The sequence below is a fragment of the Globicephala melas genome, chromosome 8 (assembly GCF_963455315.2).
Source record: "Globicephala melas chromosome 8, mGloMel1.2, whole genome shotgun sequence".
Classification (NCBI taxonomy): Eukaryota; Metazoa; Chordata; class Mammalia; order Artiodactyla; family Delphinidae; genus Globicephala; species Globicephala melas.
Window position 1 is genome coordinate 30,253,452 of NC_083321.1, and position 17,572 is coordinate 30,271,023.

The window sequence follows — 17,572 nt, forward strand, 5'->3', positions numbered from 1 at the left end:
CCAGAGCTTCTCTGGAGATAACATCTTCCAGGTCCCCCCTCCCTTTCTTTTATTTATTTACTTTTTTCTCTTCCTTATTCACAAATGCTTTGTAACTGAGGCCTAGAAAATATGATGGAAAATACCTAGAAAGATAGAACTCTGAGTCTGTGAAATTCAGATCAATTTGGAAACAAGTGTTGTTTCTGAACCTGAAGTTTTGAAACAAAACCTCACCACGTGTTTAACACTTATTAGTTTGTAAATATGGAGTCCCACTAATTGCATTTATAGCTCACAGCAAAGCTACCTGTTATGTCTTGTTACTCTGAGGGGGGAAAAATGAGACAGTTATATAGATGTACGCATTTTTAAAAACTGGAATGCAGGGAAGAGTGTGGTATAAATTCTCTCATAATCATGTGTCTTTTCTGATGAGGCAGTCAGTCAGTTTTTCTGTTGCTGTGATACTCACCTGAATTCAGGTGTGCCAAACTTAAGAGGAAACAGTATGGAGTGCCTCCTTTTGTAAAGTAATAAATTATAGTTGTCCATTCTCCTTTTATTGGAATGACTAAAGAACACCAAAATTGTGTGATGTTTTACAGAATCACTGCTTACTCATTATTATTTTACTTTTCAACGTGAGTAAAAGTTTTGTTGTATTCTTAAGAGTGAATTTATTCGTTAAGGGCAAATGTGCTCCAGTGGGAGTGACTCAGTAGTTTTATAATGGCAAACTAGTAGTCTTTAAATTTTGCGTTGTGGTAAATTTTTCAGAAACATGCCTTTTCCATCAATTGAACCTCATATATCTTCATCAGGGAGGATGAGCCCCTCCATGAAAACTACCAAAAAAAAAAAAAAGTGAATCACAGAAGTATATAATGTCAGGCCAGGAAGACCCCCAATCAATCAGTTCAACTCCCCCATTTTACAGATGAGCAAACTGAGGCCCAGGATGAAACAATATTCCATCTGACCCCTATTTGGGTGCTATTTCTCTCGCACATTGCTCCAGTGTTTATGAAAAATGAAGGGTTCCCCCTCCCCCTTCTCCAGGGATAATGATAGCTGATTAAATTAGTATCAGGGCCTACATTTAAAAATAATAATTCCTTGAAAAGTATATTAATTTTGTTTTTCTTGTAAGTTATCTTTAGTAGAATTTGAGTTGTTTTTAATGATAGACAATTTTGGAATGCATGTGAATCCGTATGGTCTTGGGATTTGTCTCCAGAGAATTTTCAGAACTTTGTTTCTTCAATGGCTAAAGCTATTTATAGTTCTTTTATTTTTTTATTTTTTTTGCGGTACGCGGGCGTCTCACTGTTGTGGCCTCTCCCGTTGCGGAGCACAGGCTCCGGACCCGCAGGCTCAGTGGCCATGGCTCACGGGCCCAGCTGCTCCGCGGCACGTGGGATCCTCCCGGACCGGGGCACGTACCTGTGTCCCCTGCATCGGCAGGCGGACTCTCAACCACTGCGCCACCAGGGAAGCCCTATAGTTCTTTTTTTAAATCATCAATCAGAAGCGCTCTTCCTGAGATTCATTGATGATTGTGCCAAGGTCTTGGAGGCAGTATCCCTCCCTCTTTTTAACCTTGGTGGGACTCAGGGTTTGCTTTATGTCTTAACTACTTACTGGAGCAAAGTAGCAGGATTCAAATGATATTTTAGAAGACTCAGAGTTTGGAGTTAAGATCTTGGACTGTGGAGCTCACATGTCCTGTTACACCACTCGTTGGTGGCCTCAGGGAGGTTACTTTGCCCCAGTAAGCCTTGGTTTCCCCAATCGTAAAGTGAGATTTGATATGCAGTCTTATCCCATGATCAGTATTCTCAACATGTTAGCTGCTACTGCTGTTTTTGCAACTGCCATTCTTATTATTCCCAAGCCAAGAAGTTTTCCAAACCTGCCTTGGGAAGGGCTAGTAAGAAGAGATGCAAGTACCGTTTCGAAATGTTCGTGAGAGGAAAGATGGGGAGAAGGGACTCACCTACCTTGATACTCAAGGTGTCCTTTAAAGGAGATTTTTACCTGACCAAAGTAGTGAAAAGAACAGTGGTATTGTTGTCGGCTGGTTTTTGTGTGCTTGATGTCTCTTCCACCTCCTTAGACTATTATGTCTAATCCAGTTGTGGGAAAGTCACACATGTGAATTTTCATGGTGGTTTCTAGAAAGGAGAGACCTGTGGGCTGAGCCAGAGAATTTAACAGCAAATAAGAGGCAGAGGCATCTGGGTAAGGCAGGCAACCCAGAGCCTGCGGGGGCTGTCCCTGGTGAGGCTGCCTTCAGCTGCCTTTTACAGTGTCCAGATTAAGTAGAGTGTGGAAGGAGAAAGCCAGTTCAAAAGGCAGCTGCCAGGGAAGAAGGAAATGGTTAATAAAGAATTTTTTTCAGCTGCTTGCACTAGTTAATTGTCAAGTGATATCGTCGAGTGAGTACCCTCCTTGCTGCTGTCTCTTTAAGGAAAAACTGGAAATGGACCGCATACCTGTCATGTATGCACTTGTTTGCAGCCTGCATCTGTTCATAGGCTAAAAATGAAATCTACTTACAGCTATTACCTGGAGGACTTTTATAGGTTTTGTAGAAAATACGACTGGGGTACAGTTAGGACCTGTTTTATTATCCCTGACAGTGGCTTAAGAAGCCACCCATACCTGCAGATCTCTTTTATCAAGTTCTGGGTGTTCATTTGTTTATTTTTATCAGGTACAGCACTTTGAACACCAGAGCAATGAAAAGCCACACCGGCTCACTCATTGTAGGTCTTTGGAGACATTTTTTTCCAAGAATACTTAAAGGGTGAAAACCCAGGATCTGGGTATGTTATAAATGATGGGACGTAATTTATAATAAAAGATTTAGCTTTTCTGTTTTCTGAGCATTGCATTCTGAAACTGAATTATGACTATTCCTACATCTGTCTCATTTTTCTTGCTTCTTTACAAAATTTCAGCACCTAATTATTTTTCTGTTGACTTAAGTGCTTTAAGTCTAATATCACTTAGTTAACAATTTTCTTAACTTTGTTTTCCAGGGATATCAGCATGAACAACATTACTCAGTTACCAGAAGATGCATTTAAGAACTTCCCTTTTCTAGAGGAGCTGTAAGTATTCTTTCGAGAAATGTTTTTTGTTCATTTGTTTGTTTCTCCTGTTCTCTTTGGGAGCTCTTATGACAGAGATAGTCTACTGTTTCTCAGGGGGCACTCAGAGATCTTGGTTCAGTGGCCTTTGTACAGAGGAAATCATATGTCTTGGGGCAAAACAAATTTGAGTTTTTAAGAAGTACGATTGCTGAAGTTATTTTTGAAAGCCAGAACGAAAAGTGCTACTTCCATAGGACTTTTTTTGCCGCAATTATTATGACCATGAATGCTGCAGTGACACAGGTTAATTACAGTGTTATCCCAAGATAACAAGGCTGCAGTGTAATTACCATGGTTGCCACAGGAGTTGCTGTGTGGATAACAGAGCCATAAAGAATAATCCAAAGTATTTCAGGGTCATGATGCAGCAGACGACCTCTACGTGAACGAGCAGAAAACTGTCTCCTTGGACATTGGCAGGTGGTCTTGGGGGTTGGGCTGAGGACATAGCGCATCTTACGGGTCTCTGAGAACATCTTTAACATTAAGGCTGTTTCCGAGCTTGGCGGTGGCATCTCACTGCCAATTTAACAGTTTCTGAAATTGGAAATTTAACAGTTTAAAATTTCCAATTTAACAGTTTACATGGGGGAAAATTTCTTTCCACCTGTTATAACCTCCATTTTGTTTTGCTCTCCACACTTATTTGAAGTTCATCACCCAAGTAAGCATTTTTAGATTTTATAGGAATTGGGAACGGTAGATTTTTAGAATCCAGGTTAAAAAAATAAAAGCAGAGTTGACTCACGTTAAATGGAGGCTTTTAAAAACGGCTAAGCCAGTGGGTTATGTAATATGTAGAGGCAAGAAGGTGACAGTTTGATGGTAAGAACATCAAAGAGCTATGGCCCTGAAGGAATCTAAATTCATATTACGGATTGTGCCCTGCAGCCAGCTGTTGAGTATTAGATCCAAGTCAGTGACTGTCTCCTATCTTAACTCGGCCCCTCCCCGCACATGGGGAACAGGAGTCAAATATAAGCCAAGCAGGTTGTGCTCGCTGCTTCTGACAGAGTATTGAAACAGCAGTTAAGGATTTAGTGAAGTTAAGGAGAAGTTTTTCTTCCCACACTGCTTAGTTGAACATAATGTTCCCACAGAAGAAATTGGACAGAGATTATGTGCCACTTCCAAGCTTGTGAACTGGGTCAAGTTACTTAACCTCCCTCTGTTCAGTTTCTTTGTCTTTAAGGTGCAGATAAGACAGAATGAATTAAATAGATGTTAAATACTTAGGACAGTGCATGAAGCAGAGTGAGTGTTATGTAAATGATGGCTGGTATTTATTTCACTATTTTAAAAGTGCCTAAAGGGGAAACAAAGCTGCAGCCTATATACCAACTGTTGCCGTTGGTACAAGGTTTAAATGTATGTTTTACTTTATTTTTGCCTTCTTTTTCCTTGAGTGAACATTAATTCTTTTGTAAGAAATAGCTCTTCAGTTTTAATTAAACATTTAAATTCAATGAAAAAGCAGTGAACTATGTATTTGAATCCCTCACTTCCCACTCACCCAATCGAGCTCTAGGATGCTTCACCTATTTCTTTTTATTTCACATACAGTTTTAGACTTCAGGATTAGTCTCCCTTTACAGAAGTAATTATACAGCGAAAGGCCATTAATGAGCAGTTGTTCAGCCGTTGTATCACCACCAGGGATGTGAGACGCACCGGGTGGGAAACAGAGAAGCCCTCCTTGCTCTGGGTGGGCGGTGTGTGCCGACCAGTTTGTTGCCAGCCAGTGCACTCGGAGGGATTTGGTAGTGGGTGCCTGGATGCGGAGTCCGCCCTGGTTAATCTCTGCTTTGTGAAGTTCGCATCTTGGATTTCTTAAAATCTCAAATGACCGAGCATATGTCAAGCTCATGAATTCTGTCAACCGAGAGTTTTAATTGGAACCAAATTGGATTTGACTGCTAGTCCTTTGTAGGAGGTCATGTTCTCTCTGCATTCTGCTCATGGCAGTGAGGAAGCCCATCAAATCAAGTCTGTACAGCTTCTCCAAATACTGTATGGGATTTCAAACATGAATTCAGTCAGGAGAGTTGATGGTTAATTTTACAGAATTCTTCAGAATAGTCTTTAATATGCTGGGAATACTTAAGGCATTCAAGAAATTTCTAACATAGAAATTTCTTTTCTATGTTAATAGAAATAACATAGAAATTTCTTTTCTATGTTAATAGAATCAGGGTAAAAAGCCCATGTTTTTTCTTTATAAAACACTGCAGTTGGGTTCGACATTCCAAAATGATGCTGCATGAGTATTGTAATATTTCATAAACAGCGTCACCCTTTGTCCAGAAGTCATCTGGAAGTCATTTAAGTGTGATTGTGAAGCTAAAGTGCCCTGAGCAGAAATGAGTGATTTACTGAGGTTTTTTTTTTTTTTTCCCCATGATAGTTAATAAGGTGCGCTTTACAAGAGGTGACTGGTTTGGCCGAATTTTATATGCTAACCCAGAATGCTGGGAATATTGGGTGGAATCACTTCCCAACTTAATAAGTGTTTGTAGACACTTACACATTCACTTATTCTTTCGACAAACACTGAATCCTGCTCTGTGCCAGGTCCTGTGGTCGGTGTCAGGGATACCGAGGCAAGTAAGTATGGTGTTTGTCCTTGGAGCTGACAGTTTGTCTAGAGCTGTGCTGTAGCCACAGGTGGTTATTTAAATCAAGATTTACAAAAATTAAAATTAAATGAAAAACCCAGCTCTTGGGCTTCCCTGGTGGCGCAGTGGTTGGGAGTCCGCCTGCGATGCAGGGGACACAGGTTCGTGCCCCGGTCTGGGAAGATCCCACATGCCGTGGAGCGGCTAGGCCCGTGAGCCATGGCCGCTGAGCCTGCGCGTCCGGAGCCTGTTGCTCCGCAACGGGAGAGGCCACAGCCGTGAGAGGCCCGCGTACCGCAAAAACAAACAAACAAACAAAAAAAACACCCAGTTCTTTAGTTGAATTAGCCATCTTTCATGTGCTCAGTAACCACCTGTGCCTAGTGGCTATTGTGATGGACCGTGTGGATATAGAAATTTTCCATCATTGCAGGAAGTTCAGTTGGATAACATGGGTCCAGAGGAAGAGGTGGAACAAACACTTGGTGCGACGTGGTAAAGACGGTCCAACAAGTGAATGCTGGGTCAGCAGAAGCCTGAAATAACCTGTTTACTTGAGACTGGAGGATTTGGGAAAAGCTTTCCAGAATAGCTTCAGCTGAGTTTTGAAGGACACGTGGGAATTAGCCAGGTGAGGATGAGTAGTCAGGGAGCTCCAGGAAGACCCTTATAGCATGTGCAAAGGCCTGGAGGTAGACATTTCAGAAGTGTTAGGACACTTAGGAAGTGTTAGGAAGTTGTTAGTTATTCCAGTTGAAATACAGAGAAATGTGAAATACTGAAAGGTAGAGAAATGTTAGGAGATGTGGCCAGATCATCAGGGGCCTTTTTGTGTGTGTGTGTGTGTGTGTGTGTGTGCGCGCGCAGTACGAGGGCCTCTCACTGTTGTGGCCTCTCCCGTTGCGGAGCACAGGCTCTGGACGCGCAGGCTCAGCGGTCACGGCTCACGGGCCCAGCTGCTCTGCGGCATGTGGGATCTTCCCGGACCGGGGCACAAACCCGTGTCCCCTGCATCGGCAGGCGGACTCTCAACACTGCGCCACCAGGGAAGCCCCCATCAGGGGACTTTTTAAGCTAAGGATTCCAGACTTTATCCTGAAGGAGTTGAATTGGGTATGAGGGTGAGCGATAGGGAGGCGACTAGGATTCTTTGTCCTGAATGACTAGATGCCATTCACTGATATTTTTTCCCCCTTCTTTCTCTGGGTATCTTAAAACATAGGGTCTGGCCCTAAATTCAATACATAAAATGTCTAAAATCTTGGGACAGTCTCTTGTTTCCTCAGTTTCCTACTCTTTAAAATGGGACTCTTCACTGTAGTATTGTAAAGGGAAGAGGGGATTATTTACATAAAAGTGCTTTGTGACCATGAAGTGCTACATTGACATGAGTAATGTAAATTTCACTTATCCCCTTAAACATTGCAGTCTTTCATGAAGTATTTGGGGGAGAGGTTGTTTTGCCTGGAGATGGGAGTTGGAGTGGGCCGATACAGATTTCTGTTAGCGACGTGAAAGGAAAGGCAGAATTTTTGGGAAATATTAATTTAGCATCCACAGGATTGGTTATCTTATGTGATGCTGCCGCAACTATTTTTGGCTCTCCTTGGGACCTGTCAGGGCATTGGTAGCCATTTAGGGAATGGCTGAAATGTGGAGTTGTGAAATTGATTTAATTAGAAACAGCAGAAGGAATATCCAACTACTTTTCTGTAGCCTCCCACTGAGAAATCCATGGATGTTACTTTGAGCTTAGATGTTGCCACAGCAGTGGAAACCGTTGCCAGCTTTGGCACTTGCACAGTTATTGTTTAATACATACTATAAGACTGGGCTAGTTCTATCCATTTCAAAATGTACTTTGACTTTGGAACTCTTTGCAATGCTAAAGTGAAAATTAGGTCTCTGAGTACTCGTTTTTTTTGGTGCGTAGGACAATTAATTCTAAGTAGAGGCATTACTGTACAAAAGAGGACTAGTAAGTAATTTGAACAGGGAGATACAGAGTGGGTCAAAACTAAAAATTTTAAATACTTTAATTTAGCCAATACTTACATATAAAACTGTACACACACATACATGCACACAATATTCAATGTGTGTACATTTTTTTCTGAGCCTTTTGAAAGTAAGTTGTAATCATAATTTTCCTTTGTCTCTAAATAGTGCATTGTTTATTCCAAAAACACAAGGACTTTTGCTAAAATAATTGCAGTACTGTTGTCAAACTCAGAAAACTAGCATTGATATGTATTATCTGGTCTGTAATTCTTGTTCAGATTTGATAGCTGTTCCACTAATATTCTTTTTTTTTTTTTTCTTGTGGTACGCGGGCCTCTCACCGTTGTGGCCTCTCCTGTTGCGGAGCACAGGCTCCGGACGTGCAGGCTCAGCGGCCATGGCTCACAGGCCCAGCCGCTCCGCGGCATGTGGGATCTTCCCAGACCAGGGCATGAACCCGTGTCCCCTGCATCGGCAGGCGGACTCTCAACCACTGCGCCACCAGGGAAGCCCCTCCTCTTAATTTCCAAGCTATGATACGGCCTCAAGAGGCACAGGATTGGAAGGAAGCTTAAGAGGACATCTATTTACTATCGTCTGCAATTCTATGTCCACAGCTAACCATCAAAAGTGGTTGGCTGCCCAACATTTCCCATAGTAATAAGTTCATTGAACAAAACACTTGTTAACAAGGAGGTCTTCCTAGAATGAGGTTTTCTGGTCTAGCCACACCATCTTATAGATGAGAATATCAAGGCTCAGCAGTGAGTATGTATCTGAGCTAGAATTAGACCTACCTAGTTCAGAGCCATGTCCACTATATCCTGTCGCCTTTCATATCTCTGAGATGCATAAGTAGTCTCAAATAGTCTTACTGGGTTGTTTAGAGTTCTAGAAAATAGCTGACGATTGTTCTCTTCCAGTACTTACAAGGAATTTCCTTTGCTTCCAAACTAATGTTTGACTTGCTTAACATTTACTCCCTTGATGAAGGCTTCTCAGATCTGCAATAATTTCCCCCCAAAAGGCAGAAGAGTTCCTCAGTCGCTCCAGTGGTATTTGATTGTTAAAAATATTACATTCTTTGAAGCATTCTCTTGTCCCACTTTTTGGTGCTCTGATAGGATGCCTTGGTAGCGATGATCCCTACACTTGCTGTTGGGAAGTACATAATCATCTCACAGAGGAGTATCAATATTCTGATTCATACCATTCCCTGTGTGTCATGTGGAGAGCTCTCAGATTAGATTATAAGGATGAAAAGAGAAATGGAGGGACCTTGTACTAATTGGCCCTACTGTGTACCAGATAGGCCCTCCTAGAACAACCATTGTTTTGTTTCAACTCATAAAACTCTGTAAGCTATATTTATTCCCATTTTGCTGATGAGGAAGCTGAGTTTTTCCTCAGAGAGGTTGAGTAACTTTCCCAAGGTCACACAGCATGTTAGCAATGGGCCTGGTAGACGTGGAAAGGATGAGGAAAGACTTATTAGACAATCCATGGATTCACCAAACTTGTGTTAGGTAAAGCGTTATGTGCAGTGTTGAATTAAACCGGGATTCTTGCCTTCGAGAGAGATGAGTGAATGGTGTTGTAGAGTTACGGGAGTTCAAAGGAGAAGGGAAATAACTTCAAGCAAAAAGATTAGGGAAGGCTTCATCAAAGAGCTGGCATTTCTGGAGAGCCTCGAGGGATAGTAGGAGTTATTCATGAGGAGATGTGGAAAAAGGAGGATGAGCAAAGATACGGCGACAGACTGGGATAGGGAGAGGAATGCTGTGGTATTTGGTTTGAGTTTAGGGCTGAATTCCTGAAAGAAAATTATGGGAAAGAAACCTTGAAAGGAGTTCAGGGCCAGGCGGAGGACCTTTCTTGGCAGACTCATGGAGGAGTGTCAAGTTTTGAGCGGCTATGGAAGTTTTCTGAGCTAGGAAATGACTTGATCAGATGTGACCTTCCATGAGTATAATCTCATAGCAGAGGTTAGGATGCTTGGGATTAAGAGAGTGTAGGAGACTGATGAAGATGATAATGGCAATAGTCCAGTTGAGACCTGTGAGACTCTGAACTAGGGTAGATGAGAGGCAGCGAGAGGGAGGAGGGAACTCAGCCAAAGATGTTATGGGAATAGAAGCAAGAGGACATCTCAGCTGGGATGACAGGGGGTGTCGTCGATAACACTTCATTTTTAGATTACCAGGAGTCTGGTGGTGCTTTGACAAAATGAAAGACCATGCAGAAAGAGAAACTTTCAGAAGTGAAGACAGCATATGCAGTTTTTGAACATACATCTTGAATTTAGGTGAGAGGTGGGTAGGGGTGTCTGGAAATATAGGTGTGGAGTTGAGACTAGAGATTTATGGGTGTGGATTATAGAATGGAGTTTCATGGGTATAGATTTTAGAGTCTTTTATTTTGAGGGGATTACTGGAAACATTAGGTTGAAAGAGCTTGCCAAGGGAGAGAGGGTAGAAGGAAAAGGAAGGAGGCCAAAGACAACTTGTTGGGAAACACTTGAATCAGGGTGTGGGAAGAAGACCAAGTGCCAGAGAAGCAGGAGAACTAGGGCAGAGCTGTGCCCGGGGAGCTGCAGGAGGGGAGGTTTTTCACAAGAAATGAAGGATCAACATTGACATGCTAGAGAAAGGTGCCCACAGCCAGATTATGAGAAAAGGCCTTGAATTTAAGTTGTGTTTTTGTTTTTTTTTTGCGGTATGCGGGCCTCACTGTTGTGGCCTCTCCCGTTGTGGAGCACAGGCTCCAGACGCGCAGGCTCAGCGGCCATGGCTCACGGGCCCAGCCGCTCCGCGGCATGTGGGATCTTCCCGGACCGGGGCACAAACCCGCGTCCCCTGCATTGGCAGGTGGACTCTCAACCACTGCGCCACCAGGGAAGCCCTAAGTTGTGTTTTTTCCTTAAGAGTCATTTCTACTGAGAGTTGTGAGAGTAACTTTGGGATAAAGAAGTTCATCATGAAGCAGGCATTTGGGGACTGCTAGTAGGTAGTTTCTGGTTTGGGGAGAGAAGGTAAAGTTTGGAATATGTCCTGTATCTGACAGGAGTCCACAGGGTGTAAGAGACAAAAACCCAGCTGAGGTATAATAGAGGATTTATTGTTTTATGTAGATCTAGGAAGTCTAGAGGTGGAGTTGGCTTCAGATGGTCCTGCATCTGGAGGTTTCACAGTTGTGAGAGTTTTCTCATGCTTCAGCTTCAGTTGTCTCTACTTTTGTGTTTTGGCTTTGTTCTTTGTTCTATAGTGGGAGAAATAACCTTCAGCAGCCCCCACGTACATCTTTGCATCTTGAGATCCAAGATGAATATCTAAAGTGTTCCTCGCTGCTTTCAGCAGAAAAGTCCTAGGAGAACTTTCATTGGCCAGGCTGGCTTCATGTGCCTGTCCTTGAACCAGTCACTCTCTTCTATTTGGGTTGGTATGGTCCATCCTGGGTCCTGGGCTCATCCTCACTAGGACCGCCTGGAGTAGAGAAGAAGTCCCCCAAACGAAGCAGAAGGGGGAAGGAAGACACGCCTGAGAGAAAGAAACTATAGTTATCACGGCTCACTGGAACCTAGTGAGTAGACAGCTGTAAGAAATGTTTGTTTACTTGGGTCAACCTGAAATGAACAAAGGATCACTGAAGAATAGGAAGGTTAAAGCCTAGATAATATAAATTTACAGTGGAACCAACAGGCTCTGTAACTTTGTCCTATAGTGCTTAGCAGCTTAGAAGTAGAGGCAGTGAAACATGTGATATACTCAGAATTGGGGTTTGATAAGTTAGTGTTTCATAAGCAACTAGGGGAAATCAAACAGGAGAATCAACAGTTCGTTGTTAAAGTGTTTCACCTGGGATTCAGAAAGTGTAGCGAGGCTAATGAAACCACAGTTTGCTGGCTCATTTACCTATTTTAATCAAAGCTAATTATTTGTTCTTTGACTAAAGGTAGTACTAACTACAAGTAAGTGAAAATGTCTTTAATATTCTACTGGCATGATTGAATTTTCCAGTAAGGAAATAGGCTAAGTCATTTCTTTCATGTATTGTCCACTCTTAGTCAAGTCATGCTTATTTAACACAATTTTTTTATGCTTTCATAGAATTTTAACTCAGAATTTGTTCATCATTTTCCCCTGCTGGAATTTATGTGTACATCAAAGATTATGTTAGAGCTGCTAGAAATATTTGTTTCATTGATGCACTTGCCTTTGTAAGGAAATGATCCTAAAATCAACGCATACTCAATTTTTAAAGTCTAGATGCATAGAAAGATAAGGAGAAGGGAGGAAAAATAATCACCTATTATCTTACACTGAGCAATACCCACGGTTAATATTTTGTTGTTTATACTTCCCGACTTTTCTCTTAGTATATGTATGTAATTTCTTTTCTCAGCATAATTGGTTAAGACCAATCAGAATTTACTCATGGAGATAAGTCATATTTGAATAAACCCAGGCTGTTCCAGGAAGGCTTGAGTGGGTATATGGTAGGCAGCCAACAGTATGTACCATAGTTCCTCTCTATCCAATTCACATCTTACCCATTTTTATTCAGTCTGTTTTGAGCCCTTTCTGCCATAAGAAGCCTTCCCTGGTCCTTATCCAAATTCCTCTTGTACTTTCTCTGCCCCTCACCATTTAGTGCTGGATTGAGTGTCTTGTTATTTTGTGCTCTAAGCGTATCAGTGCGCACCTGTCTATTCAACTCCATGGACTTTCCTCTAAGCGTAGCACTTATTGTCACACACCTCCTGCATGACCTTTGGTGACAGTGACCACATTTTTGAATTTGAAATTGAGGGAAGGGTTAAGACAAAGGATCTCCTCTTATTTTGAGTTTATTATCAGCCTATATAAAAACTAAATTCCATTGACGTCTTATGTTTAATGAATTATCCTTATTTAAAAGAAAAGAAAGGAGAAATGTTTTGGGAAAACTCAGTACTTAACTTTGCCATACCTATGGTGTTTGACTTGTAGTAGAAGGTCAATATTTGTTGGTTGATGTTAGCTGTAATTTTTTTTTTTCAGCTGTAACATATTTCCTCATATGGCTAGATATTACATGTGTTTAGTGCCAGAAGATAAATGACTAGGTTGTCAGGATAAACTTTGCTCAGGAAATGTAACTATTGCCAGGGTTTTTATTGATTTGCCTATAAATTAAAGTCTTCTGTGGGTTACTTACTATAAGAGGAAGTGAGAGACACAAAAGGGCAGTCGGGTGCCAGTGGAACTTAAGTTTCTTTGAATTGAATAAAGCTCTTTTAGTATGTGGACTAGTTCTAGATGGCCTGTAGACTGAGTTTTAGCAAGGACAAGCTTATTTTTATTTTTTTATTTATTTATTTTTTGTGGTACATGGGCCTCTCACCATTGTGGCCTCTCCCGTTGCGGAGCACAGGCTCCGGACGTGCAGGCTCAGCGGCCATGGCCCATGGGCCCAGCTGCTCCGCAGCACGTGGGATCCCCCCGGACCGGGGCACGAACCCGCGTCCCCTGCACCGGTAGGCGGACTCTCAACCACTGCGCCACCAGGGAAGCCCAGACAAGCTTATTTTTTGTTAAGCATTACTGCTTTCATTTTTGTGCATTTAGACAGAACTATGTAATATGATATATATATGAAATAATTTTCCCCTTCTCTGTGAAGGAAGACTACATTAAAAAACCTTGGGAATAATAAGGGTTCTTAATACATGCATGTTCAAAAAATATATTTAATTTTTACATATTCTTCCAAAGTTATATGAAAGTATAAAACTCTTCCCTGGTATGTGAAGAAATAGGGTAAAACATTGTTAGTTGATTCAGGACTCTCTGCTCCACTGTGGCAGATGAAGTTTATTTAACCTTGGTGGGAAGAATGTCCAAGGAGACCTGTCAAGGATGCTAGTCAGTTGTTGGCCCTCCGTATTACCAAGAAAACAGCCACATCCTTTGGTCCTTTGAAAGTCAGTCACAAAACAACGTGGTTTTGTCTCTAGAGTTTCCATTATTTTGTTTTGATTACCTTATTTTATTTCTAAAATTTACATTCTTTAGCTATGCTGTAGGATCTTAGACAAGGCACAGAGGAAACAGAGGCTCACTTTCCTCATCTGTTTAAAAAAAAAATAACAGGAGCAGGCCCACTGCAACATGGTGGGGTAATGACAATGAAAACTGTTACCCAAATGTTAGTTTTTGTTAAGATGTACTGATACCAAATATCCCTAAATGGGAACAGTACACTTCTTGAATTCTTAATTTTTCACAGGATCCAGCAGAGTTCTGAGCCCCTAGTAGGGCCTTAAGATATAAATAAGTAGGGGCTTCCCTGGTGGCGCAGTGGTTGAGAATCTGCCTGCCAATGCAGGAGACATGGGTTCGAGCCCTGGTCTGGGAAGGTCCCACATGCCGCGGAGCAACTAGGCCCATGAGCCACAGTTACTGAGCCTGCGCGTCTGGAGCCTGTGCTCCGCAACTAGAGAGGCCGCGAGGCCGCGATAGTGAGAGGCCCGCGCGTGGCGATGAAGAGTGGCCCCCGCTTGCCACAACTAGAGAAAGCCCTCGCACAGAAACGAAGACCCAACACAGCCAAAATTAAATTAATAAATTAATAAACTCCTACCCCCAGCATCTAAAAAAAAAAAAGAAGATATAAATAGATGATTAAGGACTTATTAGAGGTACACATTATAAGTTTTTTTAAATTTTACTTTTAAAACTGTTGCAAACATTTTGGGTCCTGCTGATGTCAGATTATATTTAATAGGAGAGCGTCACTCACCTCCTGTTGGATGCTTTCCCGTGCGTGGCCTTCCTGGCCCAGATCAGGTTTGAACTGGACGCGCCATCTCTGAAGGCAGAGTCAGGGCTCGTGGTTGCGTCTGTGGAACTTGGCACAGAGCGTGGCACCGTGCTGGTGCACCCCCTCGAGAGAATTTAACGGCATCGCAGGAGGGGCGGCCCGGATAGGTGTGGGTCCCATCTGTGAGAGGTCGTATGCGTGGCGTGGAATGAGGATCTCTTGGGGATGGGGACACGTAGGTGTGGAAAGAAATGGTGAGAGAGGTGAGAAGCCGTAGCCAAGGGGTAGATATACGGGGCCCAGAAGGGAAGGGTGGTGCTCACAGCCGTTCTTCTGGCAGGACTTGCCACAAGGCCAGGCCACCTGGTAACCACCTCTGCAAAGTGGCGGTGGGCATGTGAGCGGCTGGGAGGCTGTGGCTCTGTCACCTAGGGTCCAGGTCCACTCCACCAGGGGACAGAGAGATTGCCACAAGCACATCTCTCCGTTGTTGGCGTGCAGCGCGTGCTGGGGCCTGGGCCTTCCTGCTGCAGTTGCTTTGCCTCCCTCTGCTCACTCCTCACGACAGCTGCTGGAAGCTTCTGACCCCTCCTCCGCCCTCCCCTCAGCCAGCCCGTGTGTCTAGTCAGTGTGGACAGTATAGTCCTTACCCCACTGATTCTTGGCTGGAATTCCAGCCAAATGGCTACGGGGACATTTCTGTCATAGACCAGAAGAAACCTAAATCCAGGCACTTCTCAGAGACATAACACCAATTGGCATACTCTCTGTTTCACACTCGCCTCCCTTGTTGCTTTAAATTGCTTCCCAGATGAAGAAATCCCAGTCTATTCAGCGCATCTCACGAAGGTATGAACCCTCTGGCACAGGTGACCATGGACCAGTGTCCATTTAACCAGCGCTGTTCCTGCTTTCCTTCTTCTGGGAGGCGTGGCAGATAGAAAATATCATGTAGCATATGCACTAAGAATCGAGGATATAATTGAAAACTCTAGCTTCCCCTAAAAGGAGCCCCTAATGTATATCCATGGTCCTTATGAATAAAAATGCACACAAAACAGACTCATAAAGACATTATACGCTGAGCCACTTGTATCCTGTTTCCTGGAATGGTTCCAAATCCGAAGGGAGCGTGAGGCTAATGGATCAGTTTCCCTTTCCTCCACCCTTTCTCTGTCTCTACCCTCTCCATCTCTGCTTCTGGGACTGTTTTAACAAGCAGAATAAATAGGAGTTGCCTTGAGATAGACTGTGTCCCCATTTGAAGTCCTGCTAGACTTGTTTTAATTCTGTACGATTGTGTGCACGACCAAGCGTGTGTTGAGATAACACTGTTGACCCGGGAGACTGGTGTTCTCATGTTCAAGGTCCATCCCACTTCCTTAAGAAAATATACTACCAGAACAGGTTAAGAGAGAAAATTGTTGCCATTGCACTTTCAAATCAAGCCCAAGTAGTTCTGTCCCGTTAGGAGAGCAGAGGGGAGTGGGGGAGTAGCAATGAAACAAGAGGAGAAAACATGCAGAAAAGCGAAGTCAGCTTTCCCCACACCTTAAATAGCAGTGTTACCTTTTTTGAATCCAGAGTCTTATACTGGGGTTTAGTTGAGGCATTACAGCAAATACTGAGTGTCTGTTTCATCTAAGGTCCCACACAAGAGGATCCAAAATGAATATGACCTAGTCACTGCCCATAAGGCACCTGTAATACAGTTGAAGGAGTTGCAACAAGTTCATAGTAACCAGAGGCAAAATAAGATGCACCTGACAAGAGAGCTGCGTCTAAGATAACCTGTGGAATCCAAGAAAGGGTATATCCTAATAGTTCCACACTGTTGGTAGCATCCAGCTTGCAATAATGATGCATAAGGTTTCAGCTGGCAGAGACTGGAGTGGAGGTATTTCAGACGAAGGCAGTGCCATGAGTGAGCAAAGAGTCCGAGGTGGGAAAGCACGGTGTTCTAAAACGTAGGACACAAGGAACATTCGGGAATAAGGTGAAAAGGGAAGAGAGGATCATCCTGAAGGTCTAGCTAATTCAGTGGGAAAAAAAGCCTTTGGGAAAATGCTCAGAGTTGTGCGTTTTAAGATTTAGATCTCACAGTATTATAATGAAGTGGTTTGAGGCAGGAGTCTTGTGGAGGTTCATGGCAAGAATCCAAGAAGAAGAAAATGAGGGTCTAGACTTAGGTGGCAGGAGGAGGAGTAAAAGAGTGGATGGATGGAGACTTTGCATGAGGTTGCCTGTGGGCTTTGGAGACTGAAGAGCTACGGGACGCAGAAGGGTAGGCAGTGATGCGGGGGACCGCCCCCCTTTAGCAGGCAGAACATGGTACCACTTTTCACTCTTCTGTTCTCACCCTGATGAGTTTTTTCTTTAGGGCTTCACAGTCATTGGAAGAATAGTAAAAGATATAAATATCATTATTTACCACATTAAAAGAGTTTTCTGGAGCCAGCCAGTAGGTCTTCATGAAGTGAGACGCTGAGAAAACTGTTGGGTGTAGCGCATACAAATGGCAGGCCTAGACTGGGGAGGAGCTGCCCTTTGCTAGTAGAGGGCCATGGGGGACAAGTTCTTCCTCGGGATCAGCCATCTCTTTTTCTTTGGGAGTTGCTAAAAAAGCACAGTGGAGACTGTTTTGTACCCTAAATAGAGGCAGAGTGAGTTTAGGGCATGCCACCCGCCACCCTTAGCCACCCAGGGATCCCATCTTCCCCCGTTTCCCGTTGGTCATCTTTGGCTGTGGGGAAATTCCTCCATAATTGCAGTTCGGCGCTCCTAATGCCGTAGTCCCTGCTGTGAGCACTGGTCTGCTGGGTGAGAGCTGTTGCTCCTCAAACCAGGCTATTAACTTGCCCAGGTCCCCTTTGTTTCACCTTCTGGGAATTATTTCCCAGCCTCTTGGTGACACACCAGAGGCATCGAGTTGAGGACGCGGATAATCACTGGAGCCAGTCAGGCGAGAACTGGAATGCTGGCTCCCCCGCTTACCTGCTGTGTGACTTCTGCCAA

At 43.3% G+C, this 17,572-nt stretch overlaps 1 protein-coding gene across 1 annotated transcript in view; it reads left to right on the plus strand.

Moving 5' to 3' along the window:
• Nucleotides 1-17,572, plus strand: part of LGR4 (leucine rich repeat containing G protein-coupled receptor 4) — a 101,990-nt gene that overhangs the window by 48,514 nt on the left and 35,904 nt on the right. Inside the window, exon 2 of the mRNA XM_030864837.2 lies at nucleotides 3,027-3,098. Coding sequence (XP_030720697.1) covers nucleotides 3,027-3,098 — 72 coding nt within the window. The remainder of the gene's footprint in view (nucleotides 1-3,026; nucleotides 3,099-17,572) is intronic.